The sequence below is a fragment of the Brachyistius frenatus genome, unplaced genomic scaffold (assembly GCF_029030835.1).
Source record: "Brachyistius frenatus isolate BFR_SWC_R1_liver_20210118 unplaced genomic scaffold, ASM2903083v1 Contig_131, whole genome shotgun sequence".
Lineage (NCBI taxonomy): Eukaryota > Metazoa > Chordata > Actinopteri > Embiotocidae > Brachyistius > Brachyistius frenatus.
The window spans coordinates 252,036-278,681 of record NW_027210730.1 but is presented as its reverse complement, the minus strand read 5'-3'; the positions used below and the strand labels follow the sequence as shown (position 1 = coordinate 278,681).

General features: G+C 43.9%; 1 protein-coding gene across 1 annotated transcript in view; it reads right to left on the bottom strand.

Annotated features, from left to right (window-relative positions):
• Positions 1 to 1,857: 1,857 nt before the first annotated feature.
• LOC138630272 (copine-8-like) overlaps positions 1,858 to 26,646 on the bottom strand; it is a 61,575-nt gene continuing 36,786 nt past the window's right edge. The window contains exons 7-20 of the mRNA XM_069714501.1: positions 24,372 to 24,435; positions 21,919 to 22,022; positions 21,203 to 21,307; positions 20,054 to 20,095; positions 19,285 to 19,360; positions 17,178 to 17,234; positions 16,144 to 16,205; positions 15,892 to 15,938; positions 13,374 to 13,555; positions 10,044 to 10,171; positions 6,088 to 6,190; positions 3,804 to 3,861; positions 3,173 to 3,246; positions 1,858 to 2,699 (exon numbers count right to left, since the gene is read on the bottom strand). Of these exons, the coding sequence (XP_069570602.1) occupies positions 2,487 to 2,699; positions 3,173 to 3,246; positions 3,804 to 3,861; positions 6,088 to 6,190; positions 10,044 to 10,171; positions 13,374 to 13,555; positions 15,892 to 15,938; positions 16,144 to 16,205; positions 17,178 to 17,234; positions 19,285 to 19,360; positions 20,054 to 20,095; positions 21,203 to 21,307; positions 21,919 to 22,022; positions 24,372 to 24,435 (1,315 nt within the window). The 3' untranslated portion in view covers positions 1,858 to 2,486. The remainder of the gene's footprint in view (positions 2,700 to 3,172; positions 3,247 to 3,803; positions 3,862 to 6,087; positions 6,191 to 10,043; positions 10,172 to 13,373; positions 13,556 to 15,891; positions 15,939 to 16,143; positions 16,206 to 17,177; positions 17,235 to 19,284; positions 19,361 to 20,053; positions 20,096 to 21,202; positions 21,308 to 21,918; positions 22,023 to 24,371; positions 24,436 to 26,646) is intronic.

Genomic DNA, 26,646 nt, shown 5'->3' with positions numbered 1-26,646 from the left:
ACAGTGTAGAAACGTCTAAGAAAATGTTTCACAAGCAGATTGGAAGTAGACGTTTTATCCAAGCGTCGTTAAACTAAGAAGTCCATCAGGAGTTTTGAGGCGTGAGTTTAGAAAAATGTTGTAAACTTTCCTTTAAGTTGATTCCTTGACTGAATAGGGCCCTAAAAAAAAACAGAGTAAAATGCTGTTCTTCACATTATCATGAATAAAGAGGGCTTCTCTGGGTTCGGCGTTGGACGCCGGTCTGACAGGAAATGGTTTGTGCTTTACTGAAAGTCCCACTGTGAAGTTTTCAGACGCCCATTTGTGGGCTGAAACTCATCTAAAAGTGACAGTGCAATTACCTGAAAAACCTTGATCTTCAAACCCCCGGACACTCGCCGGCTCTGGACGGTTTGGAGCTCACGTTTTGGGAGAGGACAGCAGCTACATGCTCACGGCAGTTACAGTGGAGAACAACGGAAACCCAGTTTTATGACGGAAACCTTTAAAATCGTCCACAGAAACAGACGTAAACCACGAAATCTGTGCATTAAGACGGGTCACATTTGACTCCGCCCACATTGAGCACTGCCTTGCACCGTATTTCCAGTTTAAAATGCAGTTGGAAAATGCTAAACTTTGACCGTTGTGTTATGTAACTATTAACTGTCTCGTTACATGTCATTCACATACATATTGATACTCAATATAACACTTAAACGAAGCCTGATTTTCTTCTTCAGGACTGTGTAGGTTTGGTTTCATCACATCTCACTGACATTGCTTGCAAAGGTAAAAACTCTCATTATATTATGACGCCGTGATTGGTGCACTGAAATATGTGACATCACGTTTGCTCCAGCTGATCCCAAACCAGGTAAAACAACAGAAATCTGTTGCGTGAATTCAATCTGTTGTTGTGCTTAAAGGACCAATAATTCATAGTAAGAGGCAGATTGGAACCAAAAATGTAAAATATTTTGATGAAATATACTGAGAGTCGATTACAACAGTGTACAGCTGTTTAATTTAAAGATCATTCTTTGCAGATGACACCCTTCTTTGTGAACCCCAAAAAGGGGCGGAGCCAGTGGGAGACCGCCAGTGAAATCCAGTGTAACTGTTGTGATTTAAAGCCGCTGTCAGTACGAAGCTCCTTTAAACCTTCAGGAGGTGAAAAAACCGTTTTCTGTTGACGAGATGCTACTAAACCTTCGGGGTCACTGATTATTAATGGCTTCAACTTTTAGTTGCAACACGGCTGCATTAAAAACACGGAACTAAAAACTGTCCTTCACAGATGAAACTTCTGATAGTTGTTGAAAGAAAAGCAGGTTGCATCATGGGTAACTGTTTTCTGTGCACGTATTCACAGTGTGCTGCTACCACCTGCTTCGATAGCAACCAAAATGCCATCGTTGTCAACCTGAAGCTTGAAACATTTTGTATATTTCGTGAGACGTACCGAATATCACAGACAACACGTGTTATTTCAACAACTTTTTTTTGTTTTTGTTTTTGTTTTTTTGGCAATACTAAACAAAGTGAGAGGTAGAGACGTAAAAGAGAATAAAAAAAAGTGTGATTTCATGAAAGTAAAGACGCGATGCACAGTCAGGTAGGGTGGCGGGATGTGTGTGTTTTTGACTTCTGGGCTCGGAGATCCACGTTTTCCAGAAGCCACGAATGTTATCTGACAAAAAGAGTAAGGCTGGTTGAAGTCCCTGCTGCATCTGATCGGACCGGACTCACGGGCAGCGCCACCTTCCTTCTGAGCGGAGCCAGGTGGACGGAGCAGAAGAGAAGAGCGTGGGAAGATTTCAGGTGGGTTTGTTCATAATGAGATGTGGCAGCGGGGGGAGGAGGGGAGGGAGGAGGGGAGGGGGGGAGGCGAAGCCCTGAGCGCAGGACAACAGTGCATGCTTCTGTTAAACTAGCACATGCTCCATTTATAAAAGAAAAAAGTTCACACTCAGTTTTTTTGTACAAAGTCACAAGCTCCCGTTTCTGCAGCCGAAAAATAGGAATCTGAACGTTTTCACGTTGATCGGTAGAAAAAGAGCCTCCTCCACCCCAGTCCTTCATTTTGTAAACATTTAGATATCAAGAGAGTTTTTTTGTGAAGTCAAGAGGAAGTGGAAATAGAAAGAGCAGACAGAAGAACAGTGTTTCCAAAGCGATCCTCTTCATTTTGGACCCTTTCAGCCTGAGTTTCTGTTCCGTTCTCTCCTCCCGGTGCAGCCAGGTGACCTCAGACCGCCACCAGGACCCTTCAGCACCCTCACCTTCGTCCACTGAAGTCACATCCTCCAAAAAAAAAGTGGAAACGTCCCACTCGGGGTTTTCCCCGAAACACCGTTCCCGGCCGAACATTCCCGAAAGTGCGAGATGAGAGAGCCGGCGGAGTTCGCCACGAGCTCACGAGCTTCCAGTGAAGAGTAGCGAGAAGAAGCAGCTGAGACAGAAGAGCAGAGGCCAGAGGAGCTGGGGGGAGGCCACGGCCTTTAGATCCGGCTCACCCGTCTGGTGAGGAGCGGGTGGAGGGCTGGTGGAGGGCAGGTGGTGTAAGGAGGTGGCAGGGGCCCCGGTTTGATCCCTCTGGTCCGCATGTAGGACAGGAACTGGTCCGGGATCTCAGCAAGAACTTCTTTAGCCAGACGAGCCATGCTGAGGATGTGGTTCCCTCTCCGGTCAATGTAGTCTCTGAAAGGAACAAACTGAGGAGGAGGAGGAGGAGGAGGAGAGAGGAGAGGAGAGGAGAGGAGAGGAGAGGAGAGGAGAGGAGAGGAGAGGAGAGGGGAGGGGAGGGGAGGGAGGAGGGGAGAGGAGAGGAGAGGAGAGGAGGGGAGGAGAGGAGAGGAGAGGAGGGGAGAGGAGAGGAGAGGAGGAGGAGAGGAGAGGAGAGGAGAGGAGAGGAGAGGAGAGGAGAGGAGGGAGAGGAGAGGAGAGGAGGGGAGGGGAGGGAGAGGAGGGGAGGGGAGGGGAGGGGAGAGGAGAGGAGAGGAGAGGAGAGGAGAGGAGAGGAGGAGAGGAGAGGAGAGGAGAGGAGGGGAGGAGAGGAGAGGGGAGGAGAGGAGAGGAGAGGAGAGGAGGACACATGGAAAGAGGAGATAATGAATTAAAACATCAAAGAAGAATCAGAAGAGAAGAACAGAAAGATATAAAGTTGTAATAATATAATGATTTGAACCTGAACGATGTCCCTCTCTGCGAAGCGTCCCTGTGAGGAGATCCTCTCTTCATCCCCGTCCAGCTCGATCATTTCTGAAGAGAGAAGCACATCAGTCACGCTGTGAGGAGGCGGCGGCCATGTTACAGCGACGGAGACACGTGACCGCTGCAGTCATCAACACGCAGCGCCGACCAGAGAACACGTGAAGCCGCGAGCAGCCGGACGTTATCAACAGGGAAGCGTGATCACCGTGGCGACGCAACAAGACCGGGGAGCCGGCAGGTGAGGAGGTGAGGAGTGTAAGGAGGTGGGGAGTGTAAGGAGGTGGGGAGGTGAGGAGGGGGAGAGGTGAGGAGGTGAGGAGGCGAGAAGGGGAGGAGGTGACGAGGAGAGTATGTGAGGAGAAGAGTATGTGAGGATGAGAGGAGGTGAGGAGTGTGAGGAGGGGAGGAGGTGAGGAGGAGAGGAGGTGAGGAGGAGAGGAGGTGAGGAGGAGAGGTGAGGGGAGGTGAGGAGGAGAGGTGAGGGGAGGAAGTGAGGAGGTGGACGTTCATTTAAGAAGAAAGAACGAAGAAGAGACATGAAGGAGCCGAGTAGGAGGAGACAGGAAGGAGGACATGCTCACACACATTAATGATCTTCTGCTCACCATTGAACTCTGCTGGTCCGACTCCGACTATAATAATGGACATGGGCAGCGACGCGGCCTGCAGAGGAACAGAAGGAAACATGTTTTAAATCCTGCAGGTCGTCATGGAAATAAAAAAACCAAAATACCAACTGTACGTTAAATCTCAGGGCCGGATTTACTAACATCGGGAATAAAGGGAACTAAAATTGTGTTTGCACATTTATTTTGCACCCGTTTTGCAGGTGATTTACTGTTTAAATGATGTGTTTACGTGTTTTAAAGTGATTCCAGCCATGAAAAACAACATCTGATAAAAGAGGACGACGGATGAGATCCTCCAACAAACACTGAGCAGCAGGTCCAGATCTTTCTGTGATGACTTGGTTTCATTCAGTGGGAACCTTATTAAGCTACCTGTAGGACACGTTCAGGACCCGGGACAGCGACGCGTTCAGGACCAGGGACAGCGACGCGTTCAGGACCAGGGACAGCGACGCGTTCAGGACCCGGCCAGCTTCCCTGAAGAACAGGACTGAGATATCCCAGCAGAGATACCTACAGCACGCTGTTGGCTGTCAATCATCATTCAGTTCATCAATAACTCTGAAATATCATCTCTGGACAGATGACCTGTCTGAATAATTTCTGCCTCTGACATCAGAAATGTTTAAACGGGTGTAAAACCTCGTTCTCTGCGTATTCTTTGGTTTCCTGCGTCCATAAAATACATCCTGGTACTTTACACGTTCAAGTAGACACACCCACATTTAAAAGACTCAAGCCTCACTGCACGTTGTTGGTGGATCAGCTTGAACATGTATCTGCGGGTGGCGTGACAGTTGCATGTGATTTTACACACGCTAAGCTTCAGTAAATCGGAGCGTATCAGTCCAGGAAACTGGATGGAAAAGCTCGGCGTCTTTGTTCGGACTGACGGTTTTCCATCTGCCCTCCGTGAAAACTCCTGTTTCCGCCACTTCCAGATTTCCAATTTCATGCATCTACAACTTTGTCTAAATCTTCCCAAAAGCTTGACAGTTTAAAAATGACTCCCGTCTACTTCCTCCGGCGCCCCGAGCGGCGGCTGAGCTGCTGCCCTGCCTCGCAATATTGTTTATTAAATCTTGTTGGAGTACAGTTCCCGTGATGAATGAAGCTTTTCTCCTCCTCAGTGTTTCATAACTCCATGCGGTTATGAGATGGACGGACAAATAGCTGGAGATACGAGGGGCGAGGATCCTCCGCGAGCGAGTAAATAATTACTCTACCAATCTTACAATAACATTACATCACTGGGGTGGGGGGGGGGGGGGGGGGCAATTTACGAGCTCAGCCAAAATGGTTCCACACATTAACTCTGATGACTCTAATTAGAAAGCAGAGTGATTAGAGCTGAACGCAGCAGGATGGGGGAGGGGGGCAGACTGACCCCCTCTTCTTCCTCCTTTCCCTTCCCTCCTCTTCCTCCTTCCCTCATGAGTGAAGATGAGAGACAGAAAAGACAAACACAGCAGCTTTTCTTCATCTCCCTGTTTTACGTGTTTGCTGCTTTATCGGATCGTCATCACGGTCACGTTAGCAAACCAGCTGAATAATCACAGATCAAACATCAAACATCGTACATCACTGTACGTTTACGAATTAAGATGATTTTCAAAATAAAGCTCAAACAATAATCAGTCCCTCTAGGAAATCGTGCAATCACAATAATTAACACAAATTCAAGCAAACTAGAGTCTTTTTTTTTGTATTGCTGCGATCTTTCCACAAAAAATGTCGTCATCACAATCTGTGCTGAAAGTATTAACATCATAAATTAAGTCTTTTCAAATAAAACTCGCTATTAATAACAATAACTCCTCATTTCCAACCAGAAAGTCTCTGCTCCTGTTTTCATCACCAAATAAAACTCTGTTCACCGGAGAAACAGGAACAAGAGGAGAAACAGGAAGTGAAATGTGTTCTTTTAGACCTTTTCGGAACTTTAAGGACCTTTTAGGAACTTTTAGCAGCTTTTAGGAACTTTTATCTCCACGGTTCTCTAAGTTCAATAAATTCATTAAAAAGATTAGAACCAAAATATTTCTGTGATGTGAAGCAGGATTATTATCACAGGAAGTGATGACAGATTTATTACTTCATCAGGTAGTGCTAACATTTTTTTTACATTTTTCATTCTCAACTTTACATTACATTGCAATTTTTGAGAAAATCTGCTGCAAAATCAAAAATTTTTATCACAAAAAAACTCCTGGAGGAACTGATTATTAAAATAAAGAGAAAACAGGAAGTGGCGCCGTACGTTGACGATGGACTCTTTGGTCTGCGCCATGTCGGTGATCACGCCGTCAGAGATGATGAGCAGGATGAAGTACTGCGAGCCGTCCGTCATCGCCGACGCGTACCTGCCATGGGGGGACGCGAGAGGTCAGAGGTCAGACAGGCAAACAGTTTGGATTTTTACATATTATTGATATTAAATCAATCAATGTTTATTTCTCAGGTTGTCCGCTCAGCAGTTTATTTGTCACGTGGAGTCGATTTATTTAAATGAAAGCAGCGACTTTATCGAAGTACAATATGAAGTTGTTGGAGCACCCCGACTCAGCAATCACCAATTACATAAAACCTCATATCTGTTTATTACCCCTCAGAGATCAATAAAATCAGATTAAATTAGGATGCTTTTTACAAACGGTCCAATTACAGGAGGAGTGCCATCGTTAATAAATGTTATGTAAAAGGAAAAATAAGCATTTTTTCCAGCTTTTGGCTGCACAAATTATTTTGGAAAAGTTTTGGACATCAGTGTGTATTAATTTCAATAATCAGTGTTTTTTTTTTAATGAAAGTAACACTTCCAAACTGTTTTATTGAAGCAGGACATGAAGCTGCCAACAGACAGCCTGAAAAGTTCATATAAAACACGGAGAATTTAATATCATACAGAAGCATCCATTGGACATAACGATGTTGATGCTTCATATCGTGTAATATGTTGTTCTAGCTGGGAGTCGGATCTCTGTTTCAGCTCCCAGCACTTTTCTTAGATATGAACCAGGGTGAAATGTTTGACGTGATGTCGCAGGATGTTATTTACTTTTCGCAAAAACAGTCGAGCAATTCTGAAGGTGATGCGACTCGGTGTCACGTTTTTTTAAGCGGCGTCTTCTTCGTGGGTTTGAGTCAGAAGTGAACAATGCAGCTATTCTGAGGCTGAGTGGGCGGACGGGCGAGAGGGAGAGGGAGAGCGAGAGATGAAAGGCGGGAAAAGTGCTTGTTAGAGTCAGTGTTGAAGATCCTGAGACCAGATCTGTCGGGTGGGAAAATACTGTACTACAAAACAGCGTGGAACCTTTTGTCAGCGGGTGTTTGTGTAAATTGGTCGAGTGCAGCTGACAGCTTGCTGCAAGCGTACATTATTTCTTTTAAATATTTCAAACAGAGCAGCTTATTGTAGCTTCAATAAAACTGCAGGCTGTAAATTTGGCTTTAATAAGGCTTCAGGTCGTTTTCATACTGAAGCACTGCTACATCTTTTCTCCACGTGTCTGCAGGGATTCATTTATCTGTGAAACGGTGGGAGGTGTGACATTTAACGTTATTTACAGTGCCGGGATCTTCAGAGGCACACGGGGGAGTTTCTTTTTAACGTGCTTGTTTCCTTCTGGTGCAGCTCGAGGCAACGTTCAGTCAACGTTCACACCGTTCAGTCACCGTTCAGTCAACGTTCAGTCAACGTTCACACCGTTCAGTCACCGTTCACACCGTTCAGTCAACGTTCAGTCACCGTTCACACCGTTCAGTCAACGTTCAGTCAACGTTCACACCGTTCAGTCACCGTTCAGTCAACGTTCACACCGTTCAGTCAACGTTCAGTCAACGTTCAGTCACCGTTCACACCGTTCACACCGTTCAGTCAACGTTCAGTCACCGTTCACACCGTTCAGTCAACGTTCACACCGTTCAGTCAACGTTCAGTCAACGTTCACACCGTTCAGTCAACGTTCACACCGTTCAGTCAACGTTCAGTCAACGTTCACACCGTTCAGTCACCGTTCAGTCAACGTTCACACCGTTCAGTCAACGTTCAGTCAACGTTCAGTCACCGTTCAGTCACCGTTCAGTCACCGTTCACACCGTTCAGTCAACGTTCAGTCACCGTTCAGTCACCGTTCAGTCAACGTTCACACCGTTCAGTCAACGTTCAGTCACCGTTCAGTCACCGTTCAGTCAACGTTCACACCGTTCAGTCAACGCTCAGTCACCGTTCAGTCACCGCTCAGTCAACGCTCACACCGCTCAGTCAACGCTCAGTCAACGCTCAGTCAACGCTCGGTCACCGCTCAGTCACCGCTCAGTCAACGCTCACACCGCTCAGTCACCGCTCACACCGCTCAGTCACCGCTCAGTCAACGCTCACACCGCTCAGTCAACGTTCAGTCAACGTCGGTCACCGCTCAGTCACCGCTCAGTCACCGCTCACACCGTTCAGTCATCGCTCAGTCACCGCTCAGTCACCGCTCAGTCAACGCTCACACCGCTCAGTCAACGCTCAGTCACCGCTCAGTCACCGCTCAGTCAACGCTCACACCGCTCAGTCAACGCTCAGTCAACGCTCAGTCACCGTTCAGTCAACGTTCACACCGTTCAGTCACCGTTCACACCGTTCAGTCACCGTTCAGTCACCGTTCAGTCAACGTTCACACCGTTCAGTCAACGTTCAGTCAACGTTCGGTCACCGTTCAGTCACCGTTCAGTCACCGTTCAGTCACCGTTCAGTCATCGTTCAGTCAACGTTCAGTCACCGTTCAGTCACCGTTCAGTCACCGTTCAGTCACCGTTCAGTCAACGTTCACACCATTCAGTCAACGTTCAGTCAATGTTCACACCGTTCAGTCAACGTTCACACCGTTCAGTCACAGTTCAGTCAACGTTCGGTCAACGTTCGGTCAACGTTCAGTCATCGTTCAGTCAACGTTCAGTCACCGTTCAGTCACCGTTCAGTCACCGTTCAGTCAACGTTCACACCATTCAGTCAACGTTCAGTCAATGTTCACACCGTTCAGTCAACGTTCACACCGTTCAGTCACCGTTCAGTCAACGTTCACACCGTTCAGTCACAGTTCAGTCAACGTTCGGTCAACGTTCGGTCAACGTTCAGTCATCGTTCAGTCAACGTTCAGTCACCGTTCAGTCACCGTTCAGTCACCGTTCAGTCAACGTTCAGTCATCGTTCAGTCAACGTTCAGTCAACGTTCAGTCACCGTTCAGTCACCGTTCAGTCACCGTTCGGTCAACGTTCGGTCAACGTTCGGTCAACGTTCAGTCATCGTTCAGTCAACGTTCAGTCACCGTTCAGTCAACGTTCAGTCACCGTTCAGTCACCGTTCAGTCATCGTTCAGTCAACGTTCAGTCAACGTTCACACCGTTCAGTCACCGTTCAGTCAACGTTCAGTCAATCAGTCACCGTTCAGTCAATCAGTCACCGTTCAGTCAATGTTCAGTCAATGTTCAGTCAACGTTCAGTCACCGTTCAGTCACCGTTCAGTCAACGTTCACACCGTTCAGTCAACGTTCAGTCAACGTTCAGTCATCGTTCAGTCAACGTTCAGTCACCGTTCAGTCAACGTTCAGTCACCGTTCAGTCAACGTTCAGTCACCGTTCAGTCACCGTTCAGTCAACGTTCAGTCACCGTTCAGTCACCGTTCAGTCAACGTTCAGTCAACGTTCAGTCACCGTTCAGTCACCGTTCAGTCAACGTTCAGTCACCGTTCAGTCAACGTTCAGTCAATCAGTCAACGTTCAGTCACCGTTCAGTCAACGTTCAGTCAATCAGTCAATGTTCAGTCAACGTTCAGTCAATCAGTCAACGTTCAGTCACCGTTCAGTCAACGTTCAGTCACCGTTCAGTCAACGTTCAGTCAATCAGTCAATGTTCAGTCAATGTTCAGTCAACGTTCAGTCAACGTTCAGTCACCGTTCAGTCACCGTTCACACCGTTTACCTTCATCAGCATCGCTCTGCAGCACCGATCGATTCCTCCGAGGTGACGGAGCTAATAGCACATTTATTTTAATCCCCTGCGTTTGCTGTGCAGCAGTTCACACACACGCACGCACGCACGCACGCACGCACGCACGCACGCACGCACGCACACACACACACACACACACACACACACACACACACACACACACACACACACACACACACACACACACACACACACACAGGCTGTGATGAGTGGACCTACCTGGCCACATGGTTAATAACAGGGGAGAAGTGTGTTGGCCCGTAGAGACGCACGGACTTCAGGCTCTGGTAATAGGCCTCCATCACGCCCTCGATGCCGTTGCAGTACGGGTTCTGAGGATTACCGTTCTGCAGGGAGACAAAGAAGCGGTGAGAAAACAACAACATCTGATGTTTCTCTGTAATTAACATGTTTCTTATGTACAAAGGAATGAAACAGCGAAGCAGGATGAAACAGAAACATCACGAGTGACGGTATTCGGCCATTTTTGTTTTGCATTTTGGTCGTAATCTCGTACAAAGACTTTCGTGTCTTTAGACTTTAGTGTTAATTTCATGACGGCCATCATCGCCATAAATAAGAGGACGTATTTTGAATGCATGTAAAGTATCTCTACATTTATGTCTCCGTACTGATCCCGACATCAGAGGAAATTCTGTTGAATTGTGGGTAATATTTTCATCACTGCTGCACGGTTTCAGTGTTGAGTTGCAGGAGAACTGTGAAGACCTCGATAATCTGCAGTCTCCGGCTTCAGAAACATTACAGGCGGAGACGTTGAGTCACCTTCACCGATTTAACGTCAGACAACATAAAGAACGTGTTAAATACAGTATATTCAAGGGCAGTTACATTTCTGCATCAAAGTTAAACTGAATTCAATACTCCCAACTTAATGTACCTCACTGTGCATAAACAAACACTTACACATGTCCCTCTTTTCGTTTTGTTTGTTTTCTGTTGTCGTAGTTTTACGTTTGGATTCCTGTTTGTAATCCTTTTCTAAATTGTATCTTTCTTCTATTCCAAGTAAAATATTTAACGTGGAGAGAAGTTTTGTTTTCTGTATTTTGTTCAATTGTCTATAAAATATACATACAGCTGTAAAAATGTATGTTAAAAAAAGAAAGAAAACCAGTATAAATTGCTGAAATAAAAACAAAGTCCAAAAACTGTTTGATTTGATATGAAAAATAAACCCCGCATCATCCTGGAGGAGAAGAAATATTACGCATTTGCAGATTTTTATATCCCATTATGGGAATGTTTACTGAGATGGAATTACAATTTATATTCTAACTGGTCATGTTTTTGCATGCAAATTGCAGGATAACGAGATTACAAGAGGCCTCATAAACAAGCACCCGGAGGGCCAAAACATCAATAACACCCCAGTATCATCTGAAACGTTGCCGAGTGCAGGATCACAGACGCCCCCGAAGGAAGTCAAAATCTAACCTACGTTAAAATTATAGCACTTATTGCAATTTGATAACTTGTGTTTCAGTAAAGATTTGACATCTTTATGAAGATTATAAAGAGACAAAGTCTGATGACAGTTTCTCGTCTAACTGGCTGTAAATCTGTGTTTTCAGATGTTGCAGTAATCTTTTCTGTCTCCCGCATTTTTTGAGAAATGTTGATGCCTGGCTGTTTGACTGAGTATAAGACAGAGTACATTATCTAAGCTGCCCATATGTTGTGGTCTCTAATTATCTCAGTAAGAAAGCATCTTGACGAGCTCTGCTTGGTTACTCGTGAGTACGAACGGCTCACACGAGACTCGGTTGCTTTTTAAACGGCGCTTGCATCATTACGTCTCCCACGACGACGGTGAATCCTTAATGGTTAGATTAATGCACACGTGCCTCGTCTGAAGGTCTGACGGAACATCTGGGAGGTGAGAGCGGACCAGGAGGAGGATCACGGGCGGCCGAGGAGCCGTCGGGACAGAGTGGTGTGATGGATGGATGGATGTGTTGGTGGAGGGGAGTTGAAACGATGCATGGTTGAATGCTAACAGTGCTGAGATAAGGACGAGGATAATCCAGATTATGTATCATTAATGGACTACGTGATTTCCTTACGTTGGAATTATCAAATCGTGTCTATATCTGGTAAAACGTCCACGGAAAGGTGAAACTGCAGTTGAAATAACTGCAGTAGGAATTACACTGGCATTATATAGCAAATACATAAATACATTTGGCAGTTTTGCAGAACTGACAGGAATGTACTGCCAAAAACGAACCAGTTTTTTTGGCTTCCATCAGCACAGTGTGAGCAGACAGGTTGGATGCTCTCCTTCATGTTTTTTGGACGCCAGCTTTCACCACCCACCAACACACTGCAGCCTGGAAGTGCTCGTCTGAGTACGAAAGTGCCTGTTTGCATGTTGTCTGTAGTTTATTTGGGTTTCTTTCCCGATATCTGACTTGATGTTCCTACCTACGGGGCCATAAATACTCATATTTCGGAAATGTCTTTAGGTATTTGAATCCCCAGGTTTCTAATAGTTGATGATTTCCATTTAAAATCAAATCTTTTTTGTTTATCTTTTTTAGGGCTGTAGTTATAACTTGAACATTTAATTTACATCCAGAATAAAATCTGTGACAACCAGCAACACGTCGTCCGCATACAGACGAATCTTCTGCTCTAAACTATTATTCCTATTATCACCTGGTCATCCCTAATTAACTAAGGGTTTGATAAACAGAGCGAAAAGGACAGGGCTCTCCAAAATAAGACTTCCGTAGAGTAGTTTTAGTTTAACTTTATGCTTTCTGAAAGTTGTTTGTGTTCTCACTGTGACTGAACAACTCCTGGAGCCGGCATGAAGGACGCTCAAAGATTTGTTTTTAGAGCCATTGGCAGAAAAACTCTTTTTTTTCCTTCGGTCAAAAGTTTAGTTTCTGGTCTCACGAGAATTTAACTGTTGGATGAATTGGGACAATATTTGGTACAGACACTCATGTTTCCCAGAGATTGAATCTTCTGACTTTTCCTTTAGTTTTAACAAGAGGTGAAAGTTTTCAGCTCTGTATAGTAAATAATCCTGCATCTGCTGGATGGATTGCACAAAAAGAGGGAGACATTTCCGGTTCCTAGACACTCTGACGTACGAGACACTGGTGCTTCTCATAACTCAGTCTAATTTGTCCAATTTGCCTTCTTTGTTTTTGACCAAATACCAGTTCTCAACTCAATTAGAGGCCAGTTAACACTACAAACATGAAACCTGTCCAGCAGGTTAGCATGTTGACGTTAGCACAAAGCTCAGCTGTTCCTACTTACATCCTCACAGAGCTGCAGGTGTTCAGCCGTGGTTCATTTTTATTTCGTTACTTTAAACAGGCTTTCTGTTGCCACGCCGCCATGTATTTATTGTTTTGTTGTAAATCATTCCTGCAGTTTTCTGCTGGAGGTCTCGTAGGAAGTGGCTTCAGCTTTAATGATGAGGAATAAATGAACAGGCCAGTGGTTGCGTGTTTCGTGTATGCATGCGGTCAGATGGATGTCAGGATGTTCAGAAAGTCGTCTCCTCACCAGGGCGAACTCGTGTGAGACCCGTCCGTCGGGGGGAAGCTTGGCGCCGAAGCCCAGAGCGGGAAACATCTTGTCGCTGTCGTAGTCCTGGATGATTTCCCCGACGGCCCGCAGCGCCATGGCGTAGTCGTTGAGCTGGTACGGGCTCATGTAATGGAGCGAGGTGGGCTGAGACGGGTTGCCTGCGACCGGAACGGTTCAGCACAAGAAAACACACATCAGCACGGCGCTGTCATTACGCCTGCTGCTGGGCTGCAAGTCGTAGCAAAATTAAAAAGGAGGAGAGTGGGTGAGAGGGGTTAAAAAAAAGCAGACTACAGTTTTAGTTACACCAACATTTTTCTGCGGCACAGCTGCACCCGAGGCACAAATAATCCCACAAACCTCAGCGTGTCGTGGAATTCAACACAATACTACAGGAAAGTCAAAACGTTGTCGGGTAAAACTTTCCGGCCGTTAAATGCACCCAAAGAAATATAAAAGGTTTAAAAAAAGAATAATTATGTCCTGCTTTCTTTGTCTGCTCTTTATTTTTGCTGTCAACAGAGAAATGAGAACAGATCAAAATAAATACATGAAAGAACATCAAAAAACGGTTACTGCATTGATGACTTTAAAGGATTTATTGAGAGAGTTTTCATACTGTCAACTTCACAAGACCACAACAACGTTCCAGTTTGTCTGTGAAAACTTCTATACTTTATCTGTATGATTCAGCCTGAAGCTCATCAGTTCTTAATCATTTAAATCTTTCAAAATGGGTCAGAAATATATACGAATCTGGATTAAAATGAACAGGCGGACCTATAATAATCTAAACATCAGCCCCTGAGGAAGACGTTTCTGTGACCGCTGGTCGGAGAACATCGTGACTTCTCCGTGAAGATGAGCAGAAGACATCAGATTTTGTGTCAAACTACAGAAATCAGCGGCAGAGACACTGGAAATGCTTCAGAGAATCTACAGCGATGAGCCGGGTGACGTGATGGAGCATCAGGTCGGGAACAACCGGCTGGGTGTTTTTAACATTCGATGAGGTCGTCCCTCAGAGTCAGACTGTCAACATCGAGTTCAACTGTGACCTTCTGACACGTCTGAGGGAAACCATTCGCTTCTCCACATGTCTGCTCATGTAAGCGTATGAAAGTTTGCTTCTCAGCCACTTCTGTCTGTTCCCCAAAGGTTGGACACAATCTTTGGCGTGCTCAAGCTTCAGCTGTGTGGATGAGAGAGGCGAGTAACTGAGCTGCTGATGTTGAACCAATGACTTCCTCACGAAGGTCGGGGCTTCCTCACGAAGGTCGGGGCTTCCTTACGAAGGTTGGAGCTTCCTCACGAAGGTAGGGGCTTCCTCACAAAGGTCAGAGCTTCCTCACGAAGGTCGGGGCTTCCTCACGAAGGTCGGAGCTTCCTCACGAAGGTCGGGGCTTCCTCACGAAGGTCGGAGCTTCCTCACGAAGGTAGAGCTTCCTCACGAAGGTCGGGGCTTCCTCACGAAGGTCGGAGCTTCCTCACGAAGGTAGGGGCTTCCTTGGGGCTTCCTGCCGCTCCATGCTCATTAATGTGCTGTTCAACAGGAGCCGTCTGGAAATCTTTGCTCCTCTGTTGGTTTTTTTTTTTTAAATGGAAATCTCTGTAATATTTTCTCTGTAATTTTTTATAACAGCTCGGCATGGCAGTTTTTAGCGAATGTTCCTTGAGCAGGAACTAAGGGTCAATTAGTTGAGGATTAGATTCAGCTGCGGATTTAAACACACGTTGTGCTCCGGTGAGTTCTTCATAATTACTTCACAACTGTGGGGCTCTATGGCAAAGACCAGGATCAGTTAATCGATCACTTTGATTTTTCCATTTCTTTTCTTTCTGCTGCTCCGTGCACTAGCAGTAGTCTCAGAACTTACTGATTTACCTTCGTATAATATAATTATACTCATAATATCTTCATTATTTGAGCCTCTCTCAAAGATGGGAATGTGAGAAACTGATTTGATGGCGGTGCAGAAAGTCATTCACTTCTCCTGCTCAATAAAGATGTCTTCAAAATTGTATAAGAAATATGAACTCAGTTAATCATCTCCTGCTAAAATGTGAACATCTCTCATCCGGGCAGCTAATTTGGTTTGTTGGTGGTTAAGTTGTTGTCACTGATAAATGAACTCTTGTTTACCCGCGGGGCTTCATAGACATGGAGACAACAATCTGATCTGTAAATGTCATTGGAAACAAGTGGGTGTAATGACTTTCTGTCGACACACAGACGCACAAACTTCACATGCTGCAGCAATTAAAGAGCTTCAGAAGGAGCTGTGAAGTTTCCAGATAACGTTGAAATATTCCTCCAGCTTTTCGCTGCTTTATTTATCTTCCTTCTCTCTGCTTGTATTAAGAGTTGTTGGAATTACTTCAACCGACTGATAAAGTTCACATCGTACAGATCTGATCGATAACCACCAAAGTTTTTTGTGTTTAATACACTTCATGTTTCTCAGTAATAAGAGAAGAGCTCTGAAACACTCACCGTTAGACGCTGTGAAATCGATTGCCACCGTGAAATTAATCTGCGTCCTACAAGGGAACATAAATCACGTCAGGAGGAACATGGGAGCGTCGATCGCTCCACATTAGACCGCAGCATGTTTCAAAGCATGCAGCAGCAGAGCGGCGTCACGCAGCAGGTTATCGGCAGCTGTCCGTCTTCATGCCGGAGCTGAGAGATGACAGGATGTCGTAATCCTCTGCAATTAATGACGCTGCTGCCTGATCAACTCACCCGCCTCTGATGTAGTCCAGGAAGGACAGCTCAGTGTCCACCAGGCAGGACAGCAGGGTGACCTGTCCATCACCCGAGAGACACAAATACGTTTTAGAGGAAAAGTTAATGGAACACACCAGTTGTGTTTGTTTCTAACATTTCTATTTTTGGTTGTTGAAAACATTGATGAGACTTGTTTTGTGTCTTGGGCCTGAGAAACAACATATTTCTTCTTTCATGATTTTAACTCTGTCAGATTAGACAATCAAAGTGCCATAAATTCTGATCATGTGTTTGTCAGGAGACTGATAACAGTAGAAGTACGACTCGGACCGATCGGTGTTGACGTTGACTTCGTGCCTCGTCATCGATGCCGAGGACGACGTCGTAAGATCTGTCAAACTAAGCAGGTGCGACGACCTTGTGAGCAGACCTGTACCTGCAGGAGTCTGTGGGCGGAGTCATGGAAATGCAGCTCACCTGGTCTGGCTCTACTCTACAAGGTCATTCAGACATGTTGTGTCCATCGGACCATCGCTCACAGTTCAGTTTTTTGCTGTGATTACGGACGGCTGGCTGAAAAGTGACTTTGACGAGCGCAGCGGTTTACCTAAAGTTAAGAACGTTTTTAACTCTCCGTGATCGGAAAAAAACCATCAAACATTCAGCAGAGAATAAAGGCTCAGCGCCTCGCCATACTCCCATTAAAAACTATTTTAAAATACGCTTTGCTCAGGGAAAAATACTTGGTAGTAGTTGGGAGTGTCTGCCAGTTTTGGCTCCCGCTGATTGGTTAAAATAAACACAAAGTCGACGCCCACTCGGATGTTAATAAATGTAAATTCGCTACATGATTATATGGGTTTGGGTACGCCAGGCTGGTCGTGCTGTGTTCTTCAATTATACAACCAGAAAGATTGGAGGTACGAAAGTGATGTGACATCACCATCACTTTAAGTTCAACATAAATAATACAAAATCACATAAACCCTGAATAGCATGAGAAAAATATCACAGTAATTTAATTCTAGAATAAAACAGAAAAAACTCACCGTTCCTGAGTTCAGGTATTTTTTCTTCTTCTTCCCTTTCTTCTTTGGATTTAGGACCTGCGGAGGAAATTATTATGTTGGAGTCAGTTTCATAGAGATATTCAGTGATATTGAACAGAGCTGAGGCTGAGAGTTGATGATCACATGATGCTCCACATGTGGAGGGAGATCACGCTGCTCTCTTCCTGCTTCTGTCCATCACAGTGCTTTTATGTGTAACTGATCGTCCGCTATATTCAAGACCACATGAGTTCACACAGATTTAACCACTGCAGTATGAGGAGTTCTTATATCTGCTGTCTGGTGAGATTTTCACACACCAGCCAGATCAATGCAAACTGTGCACGCACTTCTCCCATCAGCAGCTCTACGACAGTTTTTTTTAGATGTTATCTGACAGAATTTATAAAATACTGGCAGTGAAAAGTCATTTCATCCAGGATGAGTCTCAGGCGTTAAATGATCAAAAAGAATAAACGTGAAATCACTGCTGACATGAGAACCACACAGTGAGGTTGGTAAATTATTATGTCAGCTCTCCTGATCAATAAAAAACTGCTGAATAAGTATGAGGTGGTAATTTATTCTCAGGTGGGAGGAGCCAGGCTCACCTGGGGATAAAAGCAGCTGACAATCAGGAAGGTTTCAGAAAACATCTGGTGTTCTCAGAATATAAACTGAATGTAAGTCATCTCAGCAGGTGTGCCGATGTCAGAAATGACCTCATCAGGGTTTCTGTATATTCTACTCAGATCTGAAGTTGTGTATTTGTTGTTTGTGTTTCATGCAGCCAGTGGAGAAGATGGAGAAGTTATGTTCACTTTTATTGTGAAAAATAGATTATTTTTTTTGCCTCCATTATATTGGATATTTGTGTTTGTTTGTTTGTTTGTTTTTCTGATGTTTATCCTGTTCTCATTAATTCACTGTGTTCGTCTGTACGGTGATTAAAGATGGAGAATTTAATTATGTGTGATTGATCTTCCAGAAGTCCATATGAACAAATTACCAGCTACAAATGAACCAAAACAGTACATTTGCTTTGCTAAATATCAGCATTCAGATGCAACAACAGAATCTGTTAAAAGAACACTTTGACTTTTTCTACGACTTCCTGCTGTCATCGTCTGTCACTCTAACTGGTTTCTACCTGTTTTCACCCACATTCTGCATTTAAAAGAGTTCGTAGCTTCAGGTCTGTAAAATGGTTCTGATCCAGAAGTGTCTTCAGCTGCAATACCAGCGAGTGCCACTAGAGGTCGGCTCCAAAAAGCCTCCGGCTCCATAGACTCCCATTCAACTTCTCTCATCAAATCCAAAGTGAATAAAATGTGTCCATCAGTTATCTCGGTGTTGTTAGCTAAAGTCACTCCTTCTTATTAGTTTTCTGGAGGTCCATCTGAAAATAATCCCTCATTCATTAGAAAAGAAGATTCAAGAAGACCTGTTTTTGGGGGCGTGTCTGTTTGATTGACAGGCCTGTGGTGCAGTCAGGTTACAGCTATCGGTGGGCGGGACGTAGTATCGTCAGGTTTCCGATCAGATCGGTCAAATCCACCGCTGGCTCCTCCCCCAGCTCGTCCAAATATGGTCACTTCCTGCTCCAAACCGCTCCGAACTAGCAAAGATGGTGACGGACAGAATCTGAAGTGGAGTCCCCCCCATGTTGCTAACCTCACTAGATATTATTATTCACTTCAGTTGACGTGTCGTTAGCAGCTCAGCTCTCCTCTGAACTCAACTCTCAAGAAGTCGCGTGAATTGCAAAAAGACGTGTATAATGTAGGAGCCTCGCTTCTGTGGAACATTTCTTGTTGACCTCTGACTGACCAAAACATTAAAGTTTTACTGTCGAACTGTACGATTTCCTCTGAAGCTTTTTTCACCTCATGCTCTTTGCAGAAAATGGAGAAACGGAGATCCCGTCATGGACTACTGAAATGTTTGTGAGGATATTTTTGAACAAGAGACAAGACGACTTGTCAGGTCTTCATTGATTTTTAAGTTTTAATTTGAATTGTGAAAGTGCAAGTTTATGTGTGTGTGTGTGTGTGTGTGTGTGTGTGTGTGTGTGTGTGTGTGTGTGTGTGTGTGTGTGTGACATCACCTCATAGATGTGGAACTGTGACTGGCTCCGGGACATTTCTCTGTAACTGGTGCTGAACTCTCCGATGAAATCGTGGCTGTAAAAAAACATCAGTCACATGAAGCGTTAACACAGACGCCTGCTTTGTGGTGTGTTCACTGTAAGGTACATCTAATAAGATCCTTGGTTATGGCAGGAGTGGGCGTAGCAACCGATTTCATAATTTCATGGCGATAATCAGCGTCGTTGGAATCAGGGTCAGATATTAATGGGAGGCAAAATGCCCTTCAAATGTGAAAAAAAAAAAAAAAAGACGGTCTGTGAAATGAACAATGAAGGAGCAAACTGTGCCTCTGAGGACTGGAAATAGATAAACACTATCTTTATTCCCTGACTGACACCACCAGGGCAACTACCGAGAGGCCGCTCAGGCAATATTAATAGAAAATATGTATTTAAAGTGGCGGGAAGCGCACGGCTCCACATGGAGATTTCTCCACAGTATCGACTCCAACAGTGGAAAACACGAGGCTGTATGAGGACGGCCGTTTGGAGGGTGATCTGTGACTTTAATCCCAGCAGCCCTTCCCTACTTTGCACATATGCTCGGACTTTATCAAGGCACTTTTTATTTTTTAGGAGCAGTCAGAAACAGTCTCGACGGGCCTACGTGCTCTCTGTGAGTTTAAAAATGGTGCCTAGATTTAATTAAATAATGCTGTTTAGAGGCATCGTAATGCAGAGTGTGGTACAGACAAAAACATAAAATACTAAATAAACTGTCCCTCACCCTCCATCTCTGTCCCAGTCGTACACCTCCACCTTAATGCTCCTGTTGGAGAGAAAGAAGAAGAGAATCATCACAGATTAAACTACAGAGCTTTCACTTAAAGGTCCTTGTTAGAGCATCCTGGTGAAGAAAAATGATTTTTTTTTAAAAGTACTCTTCCCAGTCTCATCTTGTTTTCCACAAAGGTACCAGAGACTAAATTAACGCCGGCTGCAGAGCCTTCACTGTGCTCACGACAACAAACTTTAAAACCATGTTTGTCCACATTAAAGGAGCAGTTTGTCCGTTTTCAACCTGATCTGTATCAGAATAAGAGCTCCTTCTGTGTGTCTCTGCAACATCAGCCATTATCGACAAAACATGTTCTTCTCACTTCTTCTGCAGTTCGACACATTTCCAAAAATGAATACTGAAATGTGAGTGCGGTGTGACAGACGAGGTTTAGCTGCGCCAGCTGCAAGAAGATTCAACCGGCCGGGACCTTCCAGAAACTGAGCTTCTGAATGCAAACGGAGCGACGATGTCTTCGTTCAAACTGCACTGCAATAAAAGTTTTAGCCGTCACTTCAGCGGAGGAGTGCTGGAAACCTTCTACAGGATACAACTGCAACACGCTCACATGCAATGCATTCTGGGACATGTAGGCACCACCGGCAGAACAAACTCACAGAAGAATGTGTTGCAACACTGAGTGTCACAAATTCTGGTCCGTAATGTTCCTTTTATATCAAATTATAAAGACATGAGTTGAATCTATCAGAGCTGTTAGAGGACTTCTCCTTCCAGGTGGATGTTCGTTAAGCTGCTCTCAAATCCAAGGAAAACGTCATTAGTCGACACCAGGAGGTCAAATCTTGAGGATGAAGATTAGGGGTCCATAAACTATGTGAAGCTCCATTTTGTGTTGATGCATTGCAACCTTCTCCTGGTAGTTTCTCTCCAGGTGAACCTCGTCGCTCGGCTTCTCCTCAGACAATCTATAATATCATTTTGAAACGTTAGGTAGCGGCACTAAACCCTGCAGCCTCACGTCTCCTTTTCACTACGTTATCTGGAAGCTGACGGTGGTTAAGTTTGGTGTTTTCAAATAAATTGTACTAAATCCTGAATACACAGTTAAATGTTCTGATGTGTGTGTGAGCGTCGTACCTGTCGTAGTCTCCGTTACACAGCGCCCTGACGGGGATCTTAAACGCCTGCCACACCGGATCCAGAGTGTTCTTCACCACCTCTGTTTTGTGGCAGATGGTGAAGCTGCGAAACGTTCAAAGACAAATCCACATCCAGTTTACAAACTCGTTACGATCACAATGTAAAAATGATTTCTTAAAGCTGAAATAAGTGCGTCTTGTTCTTTATTATTTTACATCTGGACCCGGCGTGCTGCTGTCGTTCCCTGCAGCGGAACATTTAGGCTGCATCAGTAAAGGCCCAGCTGCACTGAAGGAGGATGTGTTAAGTGCGAGACGCTGAAGTTGAATTGAATAAAAGCGTCTGCGGGGCAAAGAAAGTGCGACCTCCACACAGTTTCCACTTAACTCCATTTTCTCCATCCTCTATCTCTCTCTGTGTGTGTGTGTGTGTGTGTGTGTGTGTGTGTGTGTGTGTGTGTCGTCCTATTATCTCCGCTCATCCCTCCTCTTGTTGACGGATGGAAGCCACATATACACCCCGCAGCATTACGTAACATCATATAGGCAGTTTATTTTCTCTGTATGGGAGTTTTTGGAGCATGAACAATCACGCCGAGAGTCTGCATCCATTTCAGACATCTTGACATGTTGTGTGTGTATTTTTTTGTGTGCTTAAAATCAACATGGCTGCATCGCTCGATTCGTCATCAGGAGGTTCGCTTGTCAACTTACGATCCGTCTTCGTTACTGCGGTAGAAGACGAGAAAAGGATCCGACTTCCCGAAGAAGTCCTTCTTGTCCAGCTTGTTGCCACAAAACTGGAGCATCACGGACTCCTGCAGAGGAGGAAACACAGCAGGCACAGAGCTGCTGTTATCTGAACACATGCATACGAGGACGAGCGATCTCCTGTCTGCTCTTTATTACATCTGGAAACACTGTTTTCTCTGCTGGCTGACATCAATAATTCATCTCCACCTGCCCTCAAAACTGACACCGGCAGACTGCATCAAGATCATCAGGCATAATTACACCCTCCAACACTCTGATACCTGCATATTATTACAGTGATATCATCTTAAATCAAGGATTAATCAAGTGCAGAGGTTTTTTTAGGACAATGAATTCCCCTGTTGTGTTCCAGTTCTTAATCACTACACTTCCTTTGTTTGCCTGCATGCCTTTGGAACACAGAAAAATGGATGTGAGCTTCTTTTATTTTGCTGTTTAGTGTTAAAATGGAACAAAACTGAGTGATAGACGAGCTGCTCAGTGTCTCTAATGGCTGCAATACATCTCTTCATATTCAGACACCACAATGTGAAAACATGTCGTGACCTCTGAAGCAGAAAAACGTATTGTGAAGCGATAAAAACACCCAAACAGGGAGGTCCTCTTTCAGACAGCTGTTTTCACAACGTTGTCCGAATGCTTTTTGTCCCTCGGAAACAGAGACGGATGTGAAAAGACTCAGAGTCCGACTCAGCACACAAAGTCCACGTGAAAGACGTGACAAACAGTTCGCTGGGTTTCAACCAGTCATCTCATGCTGGACGACAAGAAATACAAACAAGAACAGAAATAAAAGCTCTTGTCCAAAGAGAAATAAGAAAATAAATTAAAAAAAAACCCTCCTCTGTATAAAAGTTTCTTCAGATCAGTTCAGTAAATTCAGGAACACAAAGCAGGAGATTTATTCTGGAACTGGAGTATTTTTAGAAAACACACTTTTAGATGAAATGCTTTTCTAATTAAAGTAAGAAATCTCTGGTATCTTAGCAACAGTAGTGTCTCAAACAAAGCGATCAAAAAGCAAGCACGGTCATGTGCACAAAGCAGCAGGAAGCTGTAACCTTTCAGAGTAAAAGTATTCTAAGTGACATCATTTGATTAAAATCTGCACGTCTGTCAACTGGGACAGTCTGTGATTTTTCTTCTTTTTTTGTTGTCGCACATGACATGAACACTCTCCAGCTTTCACCACCTTTGTCTAAAAGAAACAAACTGCCTCTGAAAGCCTGTTTTCCACCTGCTAGCTGCTCTTATTTTGGTATCTCCTCCGTCCAGGATCCACACCAGCTGACACTAAAGGTTTATGTGAAAAGGCTGTTTTCAATGGGCTGCAATTACTGCAGCACATTCTGCAAAAACACGTAAGTGATAACTAGTCGAGCTACTACACTGACTATATATTTAATATTTTATGGAGCCCACAGGGGGAAAGACGTCTCAGTGTACTCGTCCTTATGTTCACATGGGAAACACGCTTCATGCACAACTATGAACTTTTCTATATTACAGTCACAGACTCTCTGTTCTGTAAACATACGGAACTTTTATGATTTATTTTTGTAACGTTTATCTCCATGGTTCTTTAATAAATACATTTTAAAAAGATTTGAACTGAAATATTTCTGTGATGTGCAGCATGATATTTATCACAGGAAGTCATTACATATTTCTTTCTTTCTTAAGGTAGAGCTTAAAAAAATTGACTTTTTCAAATTCTCACGATTTGAATTTTTTTTTAAAAATCCACAAATTACATCGACATTTTTGAGAAAATCCGCCGCAAAACTAAACATTTTTAATTGCAACAATCACAAAAAAATCTTTGTGAAATCCTGGAGGGACTGATTGTCTATCTTGTTATTTATGTCTTGATGTTACTGAAGGTGTGTTTATGTGTGTTGTTGCTGGGAGGACTCACGGAATGAGAATCTCATTGTACTGTGTGACAGATTGTTTCCTGCACATATGACAATAAAGTTTGAATTGAATTCAATTGAATTTACAGTTTGGATTGAATTGAATTAACAGTTTGGATTGAATTGAATTAACAGTTTGGATTGAATTGAATTAACAGTTTGGATTGAGGTGCAGGCGTTCGTCTGTTTGGTTGCATTGAAGATGACATCACAGCGGTTGTACGTGGCTTCGTAGAGGTGTTGCTTTCTGCATCGGAAAAAATAACATCGGGAAGATTGACTGGTGCTGAAAGTGAGTCGAGCCGGGTCGGGTCGAGTCAGGTCGGGTTGAGTCAGGTCGAGTCAGGTCGGGTCGAGTCAGGTCGGGTCAGGTCGGGTCAGATCGGGTTGAGTCGGGTCGGGTCGGTCGAGTCAGGTCGGGCCGGGTCGGTACTGGCACTATAAAAGGAGATCACACGAATGAAGACAGAATCTTACCCTGCAGTTGCTCAGCTCTTCTGCTCTCACTATGATGGTGCCACATTTCTTCCCCGGCATCCCTCTACGAAAACAAATAAAAAAGGAAACATTGAGCCATATTCACGATAAATAAGGTCTTATTTTACCTTGTAAATCCATTCCAGCTGTATATGTATCATAAAAACATTGATTCTTCTGTAAACACTTTGTTATTCTGTACGTGACAGCATCATTCATGCAGCACTTTATTAAAGTTAAACTTTCTCGTTAGATTTAAAACTTTTTTTTTAAAAGATACTGTTTCTTGATTTAAAAAAAAAAATTATATTCATGTAGCATTTATTCATCACAGTATGTTTATTCATGACAGTAATAATCAAGGCTTTTGAGTAAGTGAGATTATTCTGCCATTTAAGTTTCAGTTAAAAAATGTAAAATCGGAGACCCCTGCAGACATGGAACATCATTCCTCTCACATTCGTCACCTGATTGTCTAAAAATGAATATGAATTAATACTGAATGAAAACCTTCAGAAAAGAACATCAAAATAATGTCAGCACATTCAGTGACATTTCAGCTGCGATGTTTGTTTGCATCCTGAGCAGGCGAAGCGTAATATTCAGCCAATAAAGCCAACGGAGACTGACCACTAAAAATAGACCAAACGAATGCCACAGACCGCGGGCCTGATTCACAACGAGGAAGGCCAGAGACGGATAAGTAGTGGCCAGTAACGGCACCGAGACCACAACAAAACCGGGAAACAGAGACATCGATGGCAAATTGAAGGCAGGTCACCTGAGACTCAGCGCCATCCTCCTTTGAACAGGGAGGCATTCAGTGAAATGAACTCAGTAAGAGGGCAGAGTGGTGAGACAGAGACGGACAGGGACAAAGTCACAAACAGAGGACGGATGGAGAGCTCACTGAGAGGTCAATGAGTGGAGGGACGGGCAGACAACATCAGGAAATGCTTCCACCAGTATCACTGACGTATATTTATAGACTGTGAAACCCTTTAGAGCTCATCAGTAACTCAGAGTGGCTGAAAAGGATGTTGAAAATATAAAAAGCACTCAAGAGTTCAGACCTTCTCCTCAACCTGCATCATACCACATCATACAAAACAGAAATGTTTTCAAGAAACAGAAGGATTGCTTCAGACATATTTCTTCATCTTTCAGTCTTGCGATTTGAACAATGAACGGAAATGCAAGTAAACTCCACAATATTTGCAGCAGTTTGCAATCTTTTTACATTGCTGTGATTTAATTACTAAAAAAATGTCGTCAGCAGAATCTGAACTGAAAGTATTGAGAAAGTCTTTTCAGACAAAACTCACTTTATTAATAAAAATAACTCCTCATTTCCAATCAGAAAGTCTCTGCTCCTGTTTTCATCACCAAATAAAACTCTGTTCACCGGAACAAGAGAAACAGGAAGTAAGATATCTGCTGAACAAAGATATCCGCTGAACTAAGATATTTACAAAGATATCTGATGAACAAAGATATCTGATGAACAAAGATATCTGATGAACAAAGATATCTGATGAACAAAGATATCTGATGAACAAAGATATCTGGTGAACAAAGATATCTGATGAACAAAGATATCTGGTGAACAAAGATATCTGGTGAACAAAGATATCTGATGAACAAAGATATCTGAAGAACAAAGATATCTGATGAACAAAGATATCTGGTGAACAAAGATATCTGATGAACAAAGATATCTGATGAACAAAGATATCTGGTGAACAAAGATACCTGATGAACAAAGATATGTGATGAACAAAGATATCTGATGAACAAAGATATCCATGGACTCATGTGTTTTTAACATTTTAGCTCCGTGTCATGTGTTCAAACCAAACCGGTCCAGCGAGCCTCCTCTAGGACTGTAAGTGCGTGACTATCCGTGGTGTTACGGTACGGGTGCTCGGAGCGACCAAAAAGGACCAAAAGAGACCCGACTTCACCAAATGGGTCATTTAATAGATCTATAACAAGTAGAAACTATATTATATTACATATTATATATAATTCTATATTCCCATTGAGGATCATCATGACATCACACCCTGCTCATCACCAGAAACATCACTCATGTTTCTAGTGATGAGCAGGGTGTGATGTCATGATGAGTTGACCAATCAGATCCCGGGGGCGGAGCTACTTGTTGTATAAAATAAGATAACATAAAAAAAAGTTCTTTGTATCGTAACACTTCATTAAACTGTGCTGCATGTGGTCAGAGCATAATGTCCCTTTGATGTATTAGTTTGATCGT